Consider the following 20,802-nt stretch of genomic DNA (forward strand, 5'->3'; position numbering starts at 1 on the left):
GAGAAGTGGCTAGAGTCTATATATATTATGAGGCTTGAGTAAATAGGATTTCTGATGGATTCGATACAGGGTATGAGAGACAGAGGAATTAAGAATGACACTGAGGTTTTTGGGCTGAGCAGCAGCAATAATGTAGCTGCCATTAATGAAGGTGAGGAAGGCTGGGGCTGGAGGAGGTTTGCATGAGGATCAGGAGCTCAGTCTGGAATGAGTTCACTTTGAGAGGCCCTACCAACATCGAACGAAGCTGTTGGAAGGCAGTTAGCTACATAAGCCTAGACTTCAGGGAAGAGCACTAGATGGTAGACTTAAATTTGGGAATTATCCATCTAAAGATGGATTTAAAATCCTGAAACTGTATGAGATCTCCAAAGATAGTGAGAGAAGAAATCTAAAAACGGAGTCCTGGACACTCCAATGTGTAGAATGAACTAGGAGAGCCTGAGCTAACTGGGTGGGTTTGAGTGAGACGCAGTGTGCAGAAATTAGCCTTTTTCATCCTGAGCTATGATCTTTCACTCTAGCTCCTTCCAAGGGAGGGGACCCTGTCTTAGGACCAGTGTCTGCTTGGCTAAGTGAATGCTGCGGCATCATCTGATTACTGACAGTGCCTCTCAATGTGGCGCCCTAAGGATGAGAGAACCACAGCATGCCCAGTTTGGTTCAACATATTAATCCCAGTATAACTTAACGACCAATGTCTACTGACGATTCCCCTTGCCTTCCTAAGGCATTTTCTCACTGCCTTTTACCTCTTCAGGAATCTGATTTGCTGGTAATAGGAAGAGAAACCACTGCTAGAGAGACCTAACTTCTTTTCCTCTAGATCTCTTAATTAAACATCCCCTCTGTTTGTTTCTTCCCCTACTTCAATGAACAGATTCTGTAGTGACACGGAGTCTGGAAATGACTTCCCAGGGACTTAACAAAAACTAACATGCATTTTCCTAATTCAGGAGTCTCAGGGCCCTACTTCCACCTCTTAGTTTAAATGAAGGTGTCTTTACAAGGTATGATATTAATGTTTTTCGACTTCTATTGTATCAGTATCAAGACACTTCTCTTTATTTCCTAATAGGAATGGGAAGACACGGTGCAGTTGGAAATGTTACTGAGAGAATTTTCACATTATTCTATGATCACTTGGGATTCCTACATAAGCTGACTCCGGGTCACTTTGAAGCTAGTGGACCACCCACAGCCTTTGGAAATTCTAGAAATCTTTTTGGACAGGTCAGTATATAATGCATTGAAACAGTTTGCCTTATTTTAAGAATAGATGCCACATTCGATACACAGAATAATGGGAAAATGGGAAAGCATTTTCCTTGGGACAAACCCATTAACGCAGTTTGCTCTATTTAACTAAAAGAAGAACCTCCATGTGCCACAAACATCTCCAAATCTTCTTCCAAGTCCCATATGGGGTTATATAGCTTCAATTCCACCTAGAATATCTTCATGCAAATATCTTCACAACAGAATACCACTAGACATTCTAAGCTAGAACCACTACTCCCAACCCAAGCCAAGGTAGGGATGATTCTCTACCTCCTAAGGTTGGCCCTGGAAAATCATGGATTGTGAGGCCAGGCACCGTGGTTCATGCCTGTAATCCTAGCATTGTGGGAGGCTGAGGTAGATAGATTGCTTCAGCCCAGGAGTTGGAGACTAGCCTGGGCAACAAGGTGAAACCCCAGCTCTACAAAAGAATTCAAAAATTAGCCTGGCGTGGTGGCATTCTTCTGTAGTTCCAGCTTCTTGGGAGGCTGAGGCAGGAGGATCACTTGAACCTGGGAAGTGGAGGCTGAAGTGAACTGCGATCGTGCCACTGAAGTGAGCTGTGATCGTGCCACTGAACTCCAGCCTGGGCAAAAGGGCAAGACCCTGCCTCAAAAAAAAGAAGAGAACATGAGCTGTGGTCTACTTTTCTTCTTTCCTATTAACCCTGCCCCCCTGGTTTCTTTTTCTAGTGACAACATTAAAAGGAGTTATCTTCTTTACAGATGACACTTGATACAGGTTTTTCTAATAGTTTAATGTGTAATATGCTACTTGTGAAGGTAGCTCATCCTTGGGCACCAGTTACAAAACTGGACACTCTCAAACCATCAGCAAATTATCAAATATTTTTGACTGGGGTTAGTAAAACCTGCCCTTTGACTTCAAGGAGATGGAACAAAAGATGAATCTGGTTTTAACAGATCATTCCAATTGCCAGGCCACAGCTGCAGTTGAGAGGATGGTGTTTAGCTTCCCCTCTCCCTGCGCTGCATAGAGAAAGAGGGCGGGAACTTCCATGGGAGAGTGAAGATGCCACATGTGACGCCCTGTGTCTTTGCCCACGTCTGGGGTGTGGATTCTGCATTTATACAAAGCAAATGATGTGGACAGGAGCGTAGAACTAACCCAAAAAAAGCATTTACCTCCATTTTTCACCAACTTCACAATTTGTAGAAAGGGTCTTAGTTCCCTTATGTGAAAGTTTAAATTATTAAAAGAAAAAAAAAAAAACCTACAGGTATTTGTATACTTAGGACAAGTTTGATGAAGCCATACTCAACAATATCACTTCCCTCTCCACAAACTATGCATGCATTTTCTCTGGATAAAAATAATCATTGCCTCTTATTACAGTGTTGGAGCTCTTAATCTTTATAACAACTATTTATTTGTATTTCACTTATGAAGAAAGTGAGGGACAGACAGACTGGTTAGTTATTGGGATTAGACATCTATCCTAGGCAACTGGCTCCGGGGTCTGTGCTCTTAGCCACCCTGCTGCCTTTCATTGGATTTACATACACTTTCCCTAGGATACACTTGCCACTCCCAGGCTACAGTGTCATACAGAATTCTAAAGATGTTTAGCCATTTCAGTGATTTTCAAGAGTCCTCAAGCCATTTGGCTCAGTCCCACATTTATTTTCCTGGCATCTATTTCCCCTTTCTCCTCAGTGCATTCCCAAAATTCAGTAACTAGGGAAAAAGGCATGACAGAAGATGAGTCTTGGAGGCACTATGGGACGGATGCGTCCCCAACCAGTCTGCATAATCTACCACCCACACCTTGTCTCATAGCAACAAAGTCAACCCCAACAGCCCCTTTGGGGATGGTCCTTACCTCTCTTCTCTCCCCTGAAAGTTCTCCAAGCAGGACAGGGTCAGGATTAGAGAAAGGTGTGTTGAAAAGAAAGACCTATAGATCAGAAATCTAGGCCAGAAGTGCCTGAGTAGACTGCAAGGGGAGATCTGTGAGTCAAGAAAGGAGAACGGCTTATGCTGCCAGTTGGGAGACTCAGACGGCAGCTGTCCAGAGTCTCTAGCATGAGATCAGGAGCGGCAAGTGAGGACAGGGATTTCACGAGCTCTTTCCTAAATAAAACTTCAAATGAGAACCCAGTTCTAAAATCTGCATCTCCGGGCTCCTCACACACCTGCAATGTAAGTCAAGTTTCCATGTACCCTTTTACTCCAACCATCCACGAAGGGCATAGGAATCTTACACCAAATCTTAGTCATCAGAACTTCCATTCCTCCTTAACAGGAAAATACATCTTCCCTTGCACACACGTAGATGTTCCAACAAAACATGTTGACATAGTTCTCCAATTGATAAGTATACCAGTATTGTTTTTATGTGAACTGGAAATAAATCTGTGACTTGAATTTTTTCATAATTGAAGTATAAAGTAGTTTAAATATAATATTTTCTTTTCTCTGTTTCCAGCCTCCAGATATAGGCTTTGAGACTGCGCTTGCCCCACAGCACACCTCTTTAGATGAAATTATCTTTTTTGCATACGTACCTGAGAACGAACCACAGGAAACGATCTACAGCAAGAAGTTCAACAATATACACTACGGAAAAGTGATACACTCTGGGTAGTGATTTGCATTTATTTATATGGCATATGGGTTTCTAGAATCTACTTTTTAAATTTTTTGAAATAAGGTCTTGCTCTGTCATCCAGGCTGGAGTACAGTAGTGCGATGACAGCTCACTGCAGCCTCAACCTCCCAGACTCAAGCAATGCTCTGGCCCCAGCCTCCAGAATAGCTGGGACTGCAGGCACACACCACCACACCCGGCTAAGTTTTGTACTTTTTGTAGAGATGGGGTTTCACCATGTTGCCTGGGCTGGTCTCAAACTCCTGAGCTCAAGGGATTCACCCACCTCAGCTTCCCAAACTGCTGAGGTTACAAGTGTGAGCCACTTCACCTGGCCAACAGAATCTAAATTTTGGACCTACTTTTTTGAATGATTTTCTTGGTCAAATAGAGTAAGTCTTTTTTTGACACCCCACAAGGCCAAATACATTTATAGACTCCAAGATGCCTTGCATGGTGCCCCAATTTTAGAAACCTAGGACCATTTATATCAGCGCCATCAGGCCAAGCTATAAAATGTGTTTCTTGAGTATCAGAAATATTCTGGACTACACTGGATACTTCCTATCCACTGAGTTTACTCACATGACAATTCTTGTATATCCTAGAGACTAACACATTTGATGTAGTGGAGACTATCTTTTATGAAATATTGCATGGAACAATACACAGAATTCTCAGAAATGCTTACTTCTAAGGTATCAGTAAAAGTCAATAACCCTTCAAGGCCTAATAACTCTTATTCAGAATATGAATTCTGGCTAGGTGCCATGGCTCACACCTGTAATCCCAGCACTTTGGGAGGCCAAGGCCAGCAGATCAGTTGATGCCAGGAGTTGGAGACCAGCCTGACCAACATGGTGAACCCCATCTCTACTAAAAATAAAAAAATTAGCCAGGTGTGGTGGCTCACATATGTGATGCTAGCTACTGGGAAGACTGAGGCACAATAGTTGCTTGAACCCAGGAGGCCGAGATTGCAGCAAGCCAAGGATGCGCTACTGCACTCCAGCCTGAGTGAGAGAGTGAGACTCTGTCTCAAAAAAAGAATATGAATTATATAACCCCCAAATCTACCAACTAAAAAAGAAACAATTTCAACAATTTCAGATTACCAGAAACTCACTGCTATGGTCTAAATATCTGTTTTCCCCAAAAATTCATATGGAAATCCTAACCCTCAAGGTGGTAGTATTAGGAGGTAGGGCCCTTGGTAGGTATCTAGGTCATGAAGACTCTGCCCTCATGAATGTAATTAGTGCCCTTATGAAAGAGACCCCAGAGAGCTAGCTAGGCCCTTCCACCACTGGAAGGACTGAAGGACAGAGCCAGCTAGGCCTTTCCACCGTGGAAGGACACACATAGAAGACACCATCTATAAACCAGAAAGTGAACCCTCACCGGATACCAAATCTGCTGGCACCTTGATCTCAGACTTTCCAGCCTCTAGGGCTGTCAGAAATAAATTTCTGCTGTTTATAGCCTACCTTTGTTATAGCAGCCCAGATAGACTAAGATATTCACCTTGTCTCAAAGTGGTGGGCTCTATTCTTACACCAGGTTGGAATCTGTATATTACATGTGTTTGGGGCTGTCAATATATATCTTGTCCCACAGCTAACAATACCTTGCACTGTGAGGCAGCTCACTCAGAAGTGGAAGTGAACATGGGAATTAGACCTACTATAACAAACATCAGCAATATTTTTTCTTATGAGGATTGTATAAATTTTGTCTCTAACAAAAGTGTCAGTAATCTCTAGAATTGTTTTTTGCTCTAGGTGGATCTTGTATGTGTGATGTTCCAAATCAGCTAGTTTGTGTTTATGTAGGTGTTTTTCTATAGAAAACCTACAGAATCACTTTTCAATCTTTTCATATTAATATGATTAATATTATACCAATGTTAATCTTAATTTGTTATATTCTAATTATTTTTAAAAGCATATGGTCATTCTCTTAAGAATCAGAATATTTAAAAACCAGAACAGCACAATCTGTGATAAGACTCAGTAACTTTGCTCTGTTTGCACAGAAACTAGGGAATGGGTATCTTCAAGGCAGGAAATATGAGCAAAGCCACCTGGATAGCAAGTGGAACTTCAACTAGGGAGGTGAGGAATTTGGGAACCCACTGTTCTCAGGTCCGCAGGAGGCCAAAGGCAGTTATCTAGCTAGTCAGGACATAAGGCAGAGTGAACCATTCACTCACTCCACCAATCAACATTTAACACTGACTACCAGCAAGGCACTGTGGCGGGTGCTGCAACAGAGTGGTGAGCATGACATTCAAGCATCTCAGTCCGTGAGCTTGTATTCTAGCCCCAGAAGCAGACAAGTATGTAATTACAGTTGACTAAGTCTACAAAAGGGGAGTATACAGCATTTAGAGAGTTTTTTCCTGGGGCTTGAGCCCTTGTTTGGAGAATCCTAGATTTCTCCTGGAATAACACCCAAGTTCCTTACTGGAACTCAAAAAGCCCCACTGACTGGGCTCCACTCTCTTGAGTGACCTCTTTGCTTTGTTCACTGCAGTGAAGTCACTCTGGTTTTCCTTTGGTTTCTGTAACACATCCTGCTCCTTTTGGCCTACAGGCCTTTGAGCATGCTGTTCCTCTTACTTGGAATCTTCCCCCAACCACCACTTTCTTCCTTCATCCTTGTTCTTCTGGTCTTTTCTTAGGCTTCAGAGTTTGGGTGAAAGAAGAGAGGTGAGGTAAAGGGACAAGAAGTCCTTCTGTTGGAGACTTCCAGAGTCTTTGGTTATAGGCAATGCTACCCTTGCCACTAGTGACAACTACCCCCGCCCTGCCAGCCCTTGGAATTCTATCACTGTGTTGGGGTCCCTTCACCCTTTCAGCAGTTCTTCTGGGCAGCATTTTTTTTTCTTTCCTGCCTCCCCTCCACCCCCACATGACCCTTCTCCCGCAGAGACAAGCATTGTCTTGGATTTTATGTTAACATCTTTTAAAGTTTTGCTTTAGAGCGTTAACACCAGTTTTATGAAATGTGTGACTTGCCTTTTTCATATAACATTATGCTTTTGAAATTACTCCATATTGGTATGTGGTCTGTAATTCACTCACATGAATATGCTACAATTTATGTAGCTATTCTCCTATATTGTTTTGGAATCATGTCAAACTTTTCCTTCCTTCCTTCCTTCCTTCCTTCCTTTCTTTCTTTCTTTCTTTCTTTCTCTTTCCTTCTTTCAACAGGGTCTCCCTCTGTCACCCATGCTGGAGTGCAGTGGTGCAATAATGATTCACTGCAGCTTTGACCTCCCTGGCTCAAGTGATCTTCCTACATCAGCCTCCTGAGTATCTGGGACTACAGGCACGCACATGCCACCATGCCCAGCCAGTTTTTTGGGTTTTTTGTTTTCTTTTCTTTTTTTTTTTTTTTTTTTTTGTAGAGATGGGGTTTTGCCATGTTGCCCAGGCTGGCCTTGAACTCCTGGGCTCAAGTCATCTGCCCACCTTGGCTGTCCAAAGTGCTAGGATTACAGGTGTGAGCGACCCCGCCCGGCTTTTCAATTTTACCTATGTAGAATTGATGTGTCTAGGGTGAAGTGGGAATCCAGTTTTTCCTTTTTTTTTTTCATGTGGGTAATCTATTGTCCATACAAGCCCCTCCTTTCCCCCACTGATCTGCAGCACTGCCCTGTGATATATCCTGGTCCCATATATGCATAGGTCTGCTCCTGTCCTCTCTCCTATTTCACTGGTATATTTGTCTTCTCCGTGACACACTGACTAAATGACTCTAATTATGAAACATATGTGAATAACCCCCTCCCTCTGCCTTTTCTTGGCTTTTGGTCTTGCATTTATGTGTTAGACTCAGCTTGTCAAGTTCCATTAAGGAAAATAAAAACCCCAAAACCTGGTAATGGAAATTACCTCTTGCAACCAAACTCTGCCTTATATTACTGTTAGATAGATCTTGGGTGGGAATTTCGTGCTCTTCCTCTAGCAGTAAGATAATTATTAGTTCTTGTAGAATTTTAGGACCAAGACAGTTTCCTGATTCTTCTTAAGGGATAGAAGTTATTATTTCCTCCTTCCCTCCTCTGCCACATATCTTTCCTTGGGCCCTGTGGGTGAGTGGACCCTTACTTCTTCTCTGACAGTAGGTAAAAGTGTTTGCTTTGTAAGAAAAAGGATGAGGGAGGGAGGCAGGACTTCTGTACCAGCACCCTCCTGACACCCCGTAACCCTCAGCCACTGATCAGCTCTTTTGAGGCCTGTGTGCAAAAGTATCTAATGCCTAACCTTCTGTGGTTTAAGGCTTTTACTTCCTATGAGAGAAGGTTCAGGGAAGTAGGTGATGCTTCAGGTCTGTTTCCTCCCAACCTCTGATCCTCACAAACTACCTGTACCACTAGTGGTGGCTGTCTCTGGTCTACGGTCCTGCCCCAGTCCTTTCCTTTGGGTAGAGCCTTCAAGGGAAGCCAGTGGAGTCTGCAAGTGAGTACAGACTCCCATTTGTCAGGTGCCCAAGCACTTCCAGACTCACGTGCTAGCACATACCTGACCTTTGGCCCTTTTTCACAACTTCAGCTAACTCTTACTTGCTTGTGTTGAGGTCAGCACTGTTTCTCCTTCCCATGTTCTTCCACAGGTGACACTGTCCTGGTGTTCAATCTCTCCCTGGAATGGCTTATTGCTCTGGGTTTCAGGTTAGTTGGTTATCTTGTGACCTTAGTTCGCTGACAAGCTAGACAAAAGTCATGACTTTGTACTTTATCTGCTTTTTGTTTTGTTTTCTTGTTCGAGAGCATCTTTCTGCATTTAAAGCAAAAGCAGAAGTCTCGTGGTTGCCTTTTGTAGAGTAATCTTACATTTTTCAAATTTGCTAAATTCTTTTAATAATTCTAGTACTTTTTCTACATATTATCTTGGGTTTTGCAGTAGAGGTAAATTTTTAATTTTTTTTTAAGTTTCAATAGCTTTAAGGGTACAAGTGAATTTTGGTTACATGGGTGAATTGTGTAATGGTGAAGTCTGGATTTTTGGTGTACCCATCACCCAAGTAGTGTACATTGTACCAATAAGTAGTTTTTCCTCTCTCACCCCTCCCACCCTCCCTTCTTCTGAGCCTCCAATATCCACTATACTACTCTGTATGCCTTTGCATACCCATGGCTTAGCTCCTACTTATAAGTGAGAACATGCAGTGTTTGGATTTTCTGTTCCTAAGTTACTTCACTGAGGTTAATGGCCTTCAGTTCCATCCAAGTTGCTGCAAAAGGCATTATTTCATTATTTTGTATGGCTGAGTAGTATTCCATGGTATATATATACCACATTTTTTAAATCCACTCATCAGTTTATGGCACTTGGGTTGACTCCATATCTTTGCAAATGTGAATTATGTTGCAATAAGCATATGTGTTCAGGTGTCTGTTTTTATATAATGACTTATTTTCCTTTGGGTAGATAACCAGTAGTGGGATTGCTGGATTGAATGGTAAATCTATTTTTAGTTCTTTGAGAAATTTCCATACTGTATAAATATTTTTAAATAGATAATCATATTACCTGCCAGTACAATTGATCCTTGAACAACATGGCTTTGAACTGTGCAGGTCCACTTATATATGGAATTTTTTCTGCCTCTGCCACCCCTGAGTCAGTAAGGCCTCCTCAGCCTACTCAAGAAGATGACTAGAATGAAAATCTTTATGATGATCCATTCCACTTAAGAAATAATAAATATATTTTCCCTTTCTTATGATTTTCTTAATAACATTTTTTTCCCATAGCTTACTTTATTGTAAGAACACAGCATGTAAGACATATAACATACAAAGTATGTGTTAATCAACTGTTTATGTTATTGGTAAGACTTCCAGTCAACAACAGCCTACTTGTAGTTAAATTTGGGGGGAATTAAAAGTAATATGTGAATTTTCATCTGCACAGGAGGCTGGCATCCCTAACCTCTGCATTGTTCAAGGGTCAACTATAATTTTTTTTGTTTTTTCCTTAACATTTCTTAGCATATTATAGCTTTTTCCTGTTATAGTGTCTGGGACCTCCAATACTTTGTTAAATACAAGATAATGGAATTATTGTTGTTTCTGACTCTCTCTCTATATATATATATATATCCATATCTATATATATAGATATATATATCTTTATATATATATAAAGCATTTCATAGTTTTCTTAAACTCTTTATCATTTAAATAAATTTATCTATTTTTCTAGTTTAAGAGATTTAGACTTTGGGATTTTAATTATTATTTCTCCTGTATCTATTGAGCTTATCTATAGAATTTTTCCCTTTAACTTTTTATTTAATGTTGTAAATTCTATTGTGGATTTAATGTTGAACCAACCTTAAAGTCCTGGAATACACCTATCTTTGACATTGTGTATTATCTATTTACATACATTTCTGAACTCTGTTTGCTAATCTTTAGGATTTAAACATCTATGTTCTTGTGGAAAGTTTGCCTGTAATTTTTCTTTCTCATATTGTCCTTCTGTGGTTCTGTTAACAAGATTATACTAGCTTCATGGACAATTGTTTTATTATTATTATTATTATTTTCTGGAAGAGTTTAAGACTGGAATATTTTGTTCCTTGAAAATTTGTTTTTTGAAATTGTTTGAAACTTACTTTATGGCCTAGGACTAGGCCATTCATTATGGTCAATTTCAGTAAATATTTTGTATGGGAGGCAAAATTTTACATCTATCCTCTTAGGGTGTTTTGGCTGGGCCTGAGAATTAAACTGACATAAGACAGATTAACAGGAGAAAAGCATACACATTTATTTAATGTAAGTTTTTTGTGACATAGGAGTCCTCCTAAAGAAATGAAGACCCCTGAAGAAGCAGTTAGAGTTGAACATGTATATACTAGGTTGAACAAAAAGCAGTAAATTGTGAAAATGTGACAAGGCAAGGGGGCTCGGGCTAGGGTAATTAACTGTGGAGAAGTGGCTAGGAAGATAAGGGTTGGTTTAACAAGGTCTATTTGTACAGATTTCTCTTGGCTTTGACTCCCCATCTCCACTAATAAAAACAATGTCCTTCTCCAGGTGCAAGGAGGACACCTTCCCCATGGGAGTTTTATCTCCTGCCTTTAGGTAGGTCAGAGTGTCCTTCCTGTGTTTGCTGGTGTGTGTGTGTGTGTGTGTGTGTGTGTGTGTGTGTGTGTGTGTGTGTTTTAAGTGACTTTAACTCAATCAGCGGGCTAGAGCAGATGTTTTGGGGTGTTGTGTTCTGAATGCTTTCCTATTGCGTGCAGTATTAATATTTATTTGTTAGATTAATCCTGTTCCTTGTGATATTGCAATTTTCTGTATCCTTAGTGATTTTTTTTTCTGCTTGATCTGTCAATTATTGAGAGAGTTGTATTAAACTTTCCTAATGTGTATACTGGGTTTGTCCATTTTTTAATTATAGTTGTGTCAATTTACCTTGTATATTTTGAGATTGTTATTAGGTACATATAAGTTTAGAATTGTTACATCTTCATGATCGGTTGAACATTTTGTTGGTATTTAGTGACTATTTTTATCATTATAATACTTTTTTGCATGACTGTGGCTTTTTATTATGCTTTTTTTTAAAACCATTTTAAAGCGTACCATTCTGTAGCATTAAATTCATTCACATTGTTGTACAACCATTATCACCATCCATCTCTAGAATTTCTCGTCTTCCCCAACTGAAACTTTGTACCCGTTAAATAATAATTCTTCATTTTCATCTCCCACTGGCAACCACCATTCTACTTTTTGTCTCTATGAATTTGACTACTCTAGGTACCTTCTGTAAGTGGAATCATATAGTATTTGTCCTTTAGTGACAGATTTATTTCACTTAGCATAATGTCTGCAAGGTTTATGCATGTTGTTGCATGTGACAGGATCTCCTTTCTTTTGAAAGCTGAGTGATATGCATATATATATTCCACATTTTGTTTTTCCATTCGTCTATTGATGAACACTTGGGATGCTACCACCTGTTGGGTAGTTTAAATAATGATGCTATGTACCTGGGTATACAAATATTTTTTCGAGTCCCTGCTTTCTAGTCTTTTTAGCATATACCCAGAAGTAGAATTGCTGCATCATGTAATTCTATGTTTAATATTTTGAGGAACCATTATACCACATTCCACAGCTGTACCATTTTACATTCCCACCAGTAATGTACACGTGTTCAGATTTCTCCATATCCTGGCCAATGCTTGTTGTTTTCTCTGTTTTTTATCATAGCCATCTTAATGGGTATGAGATGGTATCTCACTGTGGTTTTGACTTCCATTTCCTTAATTATTCATGATGTGGCTCGTCTTTTCATGTGCTTATTGGCCATTCATGTGTCTTCTTTGTAGAAATGTCTATTCAAATCCTTCGCTCACTTTTAAATCGGGTTTTTTGTTATGAGTTTCAATGTTTTGTTTTTGTTTGTAGCTTTTTTTGTTATTGATACATGGCACCAGCCTTCTTTGAATAATATTTTTGTGGTATACTATTTCAATCCTTTAACTTTCACCTGCTTTGTATATCTGTCATAAAAGACATAAATGGATTTTGTGGTTTTAGCCAATTTAACAATTTCTGTCCTTTAGCTGGAGAGTTTCGTTTAACTACATTTATTATTTTTACTAATATATTTGTCTTCATTCCTACTATCTTCTTTTGTACTTTCTATTTGTCCCACTTTTTCTATGTTTCATTTTTGTCTTCTCTTCTTGCTTACCTTATTTTAAGGTTCTTTTTTCTCCTCTTTCCATTCTTTTCTTCTTCTACTTGATTAGGACTTCTACACTCTTTTATTTTGCTTTTTAGTGTTACCCAAGATTTTTACATGTATGTTAACTTAAAAGTCTAAAGTTAATTAATAACTTTATCTCTTTCCCACTCCATCTGTAATCATTAAACTCTGGGTGTCTAGGCAGTATCTACCCTTTATATTTCTCAGGAATGAGTCCAATTCTGGTCCCTCTGTTCCTCAAACCTCAGAAGATGTATTACAGTTTCTAAGGTGGTCCCCTTGAAGAAATCCCTCTTGGCTTTTTTTTTGAGATGGAATTTTGCTCTTGTTGCCCAGGCTGGAATGCAATGGCACGATCTCGGCTCAGCAACCTCCACCTCCTGGGTTCAAGCGATTCTCCTGCCTCAGCCTCCTGAGTAACTGGGATTACAGGCATGCGCCAGCACTCCCGGCTAATTTTGTATTTTTAGTAGAGATGGGATTTCTCTATGTTGGTCAGGCTGGTCTCAAACTTCTGACCTCAGGTGATCTGCCCTCCTCGGCCTCCCAAAGTGCTGGGATTACAGGTGTGAGCCACCACACCCGGCTGCCTCTTGGCTTTTTTGTGAGAGAGGCACTTATCTTTCTACATGTAGGGTTGCATGGAGATGAGAGGTGAGATGCACAACACACCATTACTACTTTCTTCTTTAAATTCTTCACGTCTCATTTATCTTAAATAATCTAACTTTTGTTTAGAATGTCACTCTGGCTGTGATATAGAGAATGAGTTGGAGGGTAACAATTATGGATGCACTTAGGTCATTTAGAAGGCTTTTGCAGTAGCCTAGGCTAAAATTTTCGATGTTTTAGTCTAAGATATTGATGGTAGAAATTGAGGGGAATGAATGGACTGAGCGATACATGGGAACAGACTCACCAGGACAATGAAGTAGAGCAATTTTCATTACTTTACTTCATTGTCTGTCTCTGTGCCTTAAAAAAAACACAGCTGTTCTTGCCTTCTATTTACTGAATCCAGCTACATGTGATCTTATTATGGTGATGCTGTCTGAGATTCTTACACTGTGCTTAAGAGGACAGGTACTTGAGGTAGACAGACTATGAATGAGGAATCAGGCAGTATGGGAATGGCAAATGGTAGATTTGGAATTCAGAAGAGAGTCTGAAGAATAAGAATCAAGAACTAAAGTTAGATGATGGAAAAGAAGGGATTCTGAACATTATCAATGAATCTGAATCATGGAGGCCAAAAGGCTTGCAAAATCTCAACAAAGGTATGGGCTACCACCTACAATGAGATGTTAGGTACTGAATCAAAATCCTTTCACAGTAGGAGTTAATTAAATATACACAGATAAACGACACTATCTGATTGATAACAAGGGAAGTATAGTCATTGCACAAATGGTGAACTATTTGAGAAGGAAATTCTGTCATCTTATAACAAGGTCAGTTGTTCTTAAGAATCTTCACAAAATCTTTTATTTATTTATTTATTTATTTATTTTTTATGACAAAGTTTCGCTCTTGTTGCCCAGGCTGGAGTGCAATGGCATAGTCTCAGCTCACTGCAACCTCCGCCTCCTAGGTTCAAGCGATTCTCCTGCCTCAACTTCCCAAGTAGCTGGGATTACAGGCGCCTGCCACCATGCCCGACTAATTTTTTTGTATAGTTAGTAGAGACGGGGTTTCACCATGTTGACCAGGCTGGTCTTGAACTTCGGACTTCAGGTGATCCACCCACTTCAGCCTCCCAAAGTTCTGGGATTACAGGTGTGAGCCACCACGCCTGGCCCTGAATCTTCACAAAATCTTAAAAGTGATGACTTAATGTCCATGTTTTTATTAAATCGCTCAGAAGGAATGTATCATCAACACACAAAGGTTTCAGTAAAGCTGTTCATTCAGTGAATATTTTAGTGCCTATTACATATCAAGTCTTGTGCTAGACACTGGGAATATAGTGGTAAACAAGATAGACAAGGCTCTTCCCTGCATGGAGATGACATTCTAAAAACAGATACAGGTGATAAACAGGTAAACCAAAACAAATTCATATCTAATATGTGCTTTGAAGAAAGTAAATATGGTGACAGAGGGAGTGAGAAGGGTAAGCAAAGACCCAAGAACAGAGAGCAAAGAGCCAATGAAAGAGCTTTCCAGGCTAAAGAAGTTGCATACAGTAAGGCAAGAAAAATTGGGATGTGTTTTTAGTAAGCATGAAGAAAGCCAGTACAGATGATGCACAGTGATGATGTGGTGGAAAGGCCAGCAAGGAGGTCGGCAAGTGCCAGATCATAGTCAGCATTATAGGCTGCAGGAAAAGTGTAAATTTTCTTCTTGGCGTCAGCAGAAACCATTGGAGAATTTTATTGGATTATTTTAAAATAATCAAATTTACATTTTTGAAAGGATCACTCTGACTGCTGTGAAAAGTGTGGGACAGGGTGTGAGTAGAAGCTGCTAAGCCCCTTAGAAAGTTATTGAAGTAATACAGGTGAGAGATGATGGTGCTGGAGCAGGTGCAGTTGAGTGAAGACAGGATCTGATGATGCATTTGCCTGTTAGGGATATGAGCAAGAGAGTGATCAAAAATTGTCTAGGTTTGTGGTTTGTAGCTAGAAGGACAATACCACCATTTTCTGAGATGAAAAGTGCAGGTATCAGGCAGGGTAACTGAGAGTTCCACATTGGAAATGTTCAGTTTGAAATGTGTGTTTGGTGTCTAAGTGAAGATGTGAAGTTGGCAGTTAGACGTATGAATTCATAGCTCAGAAGAGACAGAACAGAAACTTGGCATTTGGCAATTGTTCAGATACAGATGGGTGATTCTACCTGCAGAGGAGGATGTATGTAGAGAAGAAAAGCCCTGGGGCACTCCAGGAAGAGAGACTGGGCTAAGAAGAAGACCCTAGCAAAGAAGGATGAAAAGGAGCAGCCAGTAAGGTAGAAAATACGCAGGAAAATGTGGGGCCACATAAACCAAGAGAAGAAGGTGTTTCAGAAAGTATGGAGTGATCAATGATGCATGCTGCAAAGAGACTTGAGTAAAATAAGATTAAAGATGTGACTTTTGAATTTGGCACCATTCTAGGCTATAGTAACCTTGATGAAAACAGTTTCATTGGCATGGAGTGGAAGGGATCGGCTGGGCTGGGGAAATGGCACAGGCATTGGAATGGGAGCTTAGAATGCATAGGTAGCTTAGTTTGGTGATATTTGTCTTTTTGCAGTATTTTCTCCACTCAACAGTTGTTCCTTTCCACCTCTAAAACTCACTGATTAATTCTCCATTGCCCAAATCCCCTTTCCTTCTCCTTTAAAGGCTGCTTTCTTTCCTCTTCTGGAACAGCAGTGCTTAATCACCCCCAAGTGCAATCCTAGGAAGAAGTGGGGAGACAGCTTTCATAATTAAGGTAGCTGCCTGACCACTGGCCATTGACTTCAGATACAAAGAGGTTAACTTTTCAACATTAATTAATAAACTTTTAAAATTAATTACAGTTTTACAGCAAAATTGAGCAGAAAATAGAGTTCCTATACACCTCTGTCCCATACACACACAAAACCTTCCCCACTATCCACATCCCACACCAAAGTGGTACATTTGTTACAGCTCATGAACCTACATTGACACATCATTTATCACCCAGAGTCCGTATCTACATTAGGGCTTACCCTTAGTGTTGCAAATTCAATGGGTTTGAACAAATGTATAATGACAAGTATTCATCATCATAATATCATACAGAAGAGTTTCACTGCCCTAAAAATTCTCTATGCTTTGCCTATTCATCCCTCTCTCCCCCTCATCCCTGGCAACCACCGATCTTTTTGCTGTCTCCATAATTTTGCCTTTTCCAGAATGTCATATAGTTTGAATCATACAGTATATAGCCTTTTCAGAGGCTTCTTTTACTTAGTAATATGCATCTAAATTTCCTCCATGTCTTTTCATGGCTTGATAGCTCATTTCTTTTTTAGTGCTGAATCATATAATATTCCATCATCTGAATATCCCACAGTTTATTTATTCATTTACCTACTGAAGAACATCTTGGTTGCTTTCAAGTTTTAGCAATTATAAATAAGCTTCTGTAAACACCTATTTACAGGTTTTTTATAGATATAAGTTTTCGACTCATTTGGATAAATACCAAGGCATTTTGCTTGATCATACGCTAAGAGTATGTTTAGTTTTGTAAAAAATGATAGAACTGTCCTCCAGACTTTTTCATTTTCATTTCTATCAGCAATGAATGAGAGTTCCTATTATTCACATACTCACCAGTATTTAAGTTGTCAGTGTTTTGGATTTCTGCCATTCTAATAGGCGTGTGGTGGTATCTCATTGTTAATTTGCATTTACCTGATGACATATGCATTAGTCTGTTTTCACACTGCTATACATACCTGAAACTGGTTAATTTATAAAGGAAAGAGGTTTAATTGACTCACAGTTCTGCATGGCTTGGGAGGCCATGGTGGAACACAAAGGGGAAGCAAGGCACATCACATGGTGGCAGGAGAAAGAGGCAGTGCAGGGGAAACTGTCATTTTTAAAACCATCAGATCTCATGAGAACTCCCTCACTGTTATGAGAACAGCATGGGGAAAACCGCCCCCATGATCCAACCACCTCCCACCAGGTCCCTCCCTTGACACGTGGGGATTACAATTAAAGATGAGATTTGGGTAGCGACATTGGCCAAACCATATCAATATGTGATGTAGAACATTTTTTGATATGCTTACCTGCCATATGCATATCTTCTTTGGTGAGGTATCTGTTAAGGTCTTTGGCCCATTTTTAAAATCAGGTTGTCTGCTTTCTTATTGTTGTATTATTAGAGTTTTTTGTATTGTAGGAGATCAGATTATGCCACCCCAGAACCATGCAGTGGTGTGTGCCTGTAGTTGCAGCTACTAGAGAGTCTGAGGCAGGAGGATCTCAGTTCAAGCCTAGCCTGGGCAACATAGTGAGACCTCCAATTTCCAAACAAAACAAAACAAAACAAAAACAAAGAGTATGCCACTTTGGCATTAAGATAATTTATGCTGAAGGCAATTAAGGAAAAACAGACACAAGAGGAACTCTTTGCCCCCTCCCACCAGGAAGGGCAGAATAATTCTTAATCACTGGAGATAACTCTAGACTATATAATTTTTTTTTTCTTTTTAGAGATAGATTCTCACTCTGTTACCCAGGCTGGAGTACAGTGGTGCAATCATAGCTCACTACAGCTTCGAACTCCTGGGCTCAAGCAGTCCTCCTGCCTCAGCCTCCCATGTAGCTGAGACTACAGGCATGGGCCACGACACCCAGCTAGTTTTTTGTGTTTTTTTTTTTTTTAATTTTTAAATTTTTTTAGAGGCAAGATCTCACTATGTTGCGCCCAGGCTGGTCTCCGACTTCTGGCCTCAAGCAATCCTCCTGCCTCAGTCTTCCCTCCAGAGTAGCTGGGATTACAGGCACAAGCAATTCTAGACTATTAATAAACCCAGAGACACAAAGAATTCACAGAAGAAACCTTGTCAAAACAACCCTTATCTTCCATTAGTTCCCTCCATTTATTTACCTTCCACAGTTTGCTCACCCTAAAAACCTGAACCCATTTTTCTTTGTCTTGTCACTTCTCTAAAAATGTATTGTTATTTGTTATGAAGCCCCATATTCTAACTACCTCTTTTAGTTACTCATAGCTGCTGTTTTTCCTGCATGTAAGTACAATGCACACGTTAATAAATTCCCCCTGTTTTTCTTTTGTTACTCTGTATTTGTCAGGATAATTGTCAGGTTTCAGTTACAGAACCAAAGAAAATAGAGGAAAAAGAGGTTTCTTCTCCCCTCCCCTACAGTTTATTTTGGATAACAGTCCTTTATATGTCTTTTGAAAATATCTTCTCCTAGTATGTGGCTTGTCTTCTAATTCTCTTGACAGGACATTTCACAGAGCATAAGTTTGTAATTTTAGTAGGGTACCAATTACTAATGAGAGCTACATGCAAACCATAGCATGTATTTTTAACACAAATTCAGTGTTCACTGCTTAACACTGTCATTTAAAAATCTTTACTAATTGGTTAAAAATTGTATCCCATTGTTGTAATTGGATTTCTTTGATTACAAATGAGGTTGACCAAATGTTAATCAAATGTTTGTTAGCTATTTGTGGTATATTTTGTTTGTAAACTATTTGTTCATAAATTGGTTCATTTAATCCACTGTTTTATCCAAATTATTTAATGGTTTTATTTGTGTTTCAGAAAACTGGAGAGAAATTTATCAATTCTCTCTTTCATGGATTATATCTTTGGTGTTGTATTCACCAGTCATTGCATTAAGATGGCAAATTTTGTTAGGTGTATCTTCTTAGTCTGTTTCATGTTACTATAATAGAATATCACAGACTGGGTAATGTATAAAGAAAAGAAATTTATTTCTTACAGTTCTGGAGGCTGGGAAATCTGAGGCTGGGGGGCCTGCATCTGGTGAGGGCCTCATGCTGCATCATCCCATGGTGGAAGGCAGAAGGGTGAGCACATGTGAGCACACATGTACACAAGCACTCATGTGCAAAAGAGAGAGAGGAAGACGGGGGAAGGAAGGGACTGAATTCATTCTTTTATCAGGAACCCACCCCCACAATAATTAACCCACTCCTGCAATAATGACATTCATCCATTCATGAAGGCAGAGCCTCATGGTCTAATCACCCCTTAAAAGTCCCACCTCTCAGGTTGCAGTGAGTGGAGATGGCACCCCTGCGCTCCAGGCTGGCAGCAGAGTGAGACTCCGTCTCAAAAAAAAATAAAAAAAGAAAGAAAAGAAAAGAAAAAAAGTCCCACCTCTCAACACTCTTGCATTGGAAATTATGTTTTCAACACATGAACTTTGAGGAATACATTCAAACCATAGCATATATTTTAACATAATTTTTTTAATTGAGAGAAAAAAGTAATTGCCATACCCATGGTCATCTAGATTTTCTCCTATATTATCTTCTTAGGAGTTTTATAGTTTTGCATTTTATATTTAAGTCTGTGGTTCATTTAGAGTTCTTTATTTTCTTTTTTGAGACAGGGTCTGGCTCTGTCACCCAGGCTGGAATGCAGTGGCACTATCTCAGCTTACTGCAACCTCCACCTCACAGGCTCAAGTGATCCCACTGCCTCAGCCTCCTGAGTAGCTGGGATTACAGGCACATGCCACCACACCTGGTTAATTTTTGTATTTTTTAGTAAAGATAGGGTTTCACCATGTTGCCTAGGCTGGTCTTGAACTCCTAGGCTCAACCAATCTGCCTGCCTCAGCTCCCAAAGTGCTGGGATATAGGAGTGAGCCACTGTGCCTGGCCTAGAGTTAATTTTTGTGATGATTGTAAGATCTGTGTCTAGATTGAATTTTTTGCACTTGGATATGCAAGGCTAACATTTTAGAAACAGATTGTTTTCTTGTTTATAAAGTTAATACATGGTCAGTATAGAAATTTCCTAAAAGACAGAAAAATATTAAGATAATTGAAAGTATGACTGTTAATACTTTGATGAACTACCAATTAGTCCTTTTTATATGCATTTTAACATTTTTTAACTTGCTTTCTTCATTTGGACATTATAATACGATCATTTTCCCTACACTGTTAAAAACTATTTCTAAACATCCTTTTAATCATTGCATTTTCTCTAAGTAAATCATGTAATATCATTCACTTAGTTTTTTTATTGACATTTCTCATTTCTAAATTTTACCATAATGAATATCTTTGTGTGGAAAGCTTTCTCCCCCACCCCTCTGTTTCAAGGTCTTTCCTTAGGATAGAGCCATAATAATAGACATGGAATCAGACTGGGGAAAAGGTTAGCAGGCTCCTAATGCATAATGTCAAATTGCTTTCCAGGAAGCTAGTTCTAATTTACAATCCCATCAGTAGTGGATAAGTGCCTGTCTTCACTCAATTCCCACCACTACTGAACCCTGTCATTTAAAGATCTTCGCTAATTTTAGAGGTTAAAAATTGTATCCCATTGTTATAATTGCCATTTCATTGATTCCTAATGGGGTTGAACAAATGTTAATCAAATATTTGTAAGCTATTTGTGGTATACTTTTTTTGTAAATTATTTGTTCATAAATTGGTTCATTTAATTCACTGTTTTATC

At 39.5% G+C, this 20,802-nt stretch overlaps 2 protein-coding genes across 4 annotated transcripts in view; both read left to right on the top strand.

The window, feature by feature from the left end:
• Window positions 1–20,802, top strand: part of TC2N (tandem C2 domains, nuclear) — a 271,057-nt gene that overhangs the window by 224,782 nt on the left and 25,473 nt on the right. The gene's annotated exons all lie outside the window — the stretch shown is intronic.
• The window catches only part of CATSPERB (cation channel sperm associated auxiliary subunit beta), a 161,634-nt gene that overhangs the window by 97,432 nt on the left and 43,400 nt on the right, over window positions 1–20,802 (top strand). For all 3 annotated transcript variants that reach the window (XM_050799015.1, XM_050799016.1, XM_050799018.1), the window contains 2 exons: window positions 1,079–1,233; window positions 3,731–3,885. In XM_050799015.1, coding sequence (XP_050654972.1) covers window positions 1,079–1,233; window positions 3,731–3,885 — 310 coding nt within the window. The remainder of the gene's footprint in view (window positions 1–1,078; window positions 1,234–3,730; window positions 3,886–20,802) is intronic.

This window comes from Macaca thibetana, chromosome 7, assembly GCF_024542745.1.
Source record: "Macaca thibetana thibetana isolate TM-01 chromosome 7, ASM2454274v1, whole genome shotgun sequence".
Taxonomy (NCBI): Eukaryota; Metazoa; Chordata; class Mammalia; order Primates; family Cercopithecidae; genus Macaca; species Macaca thibetana.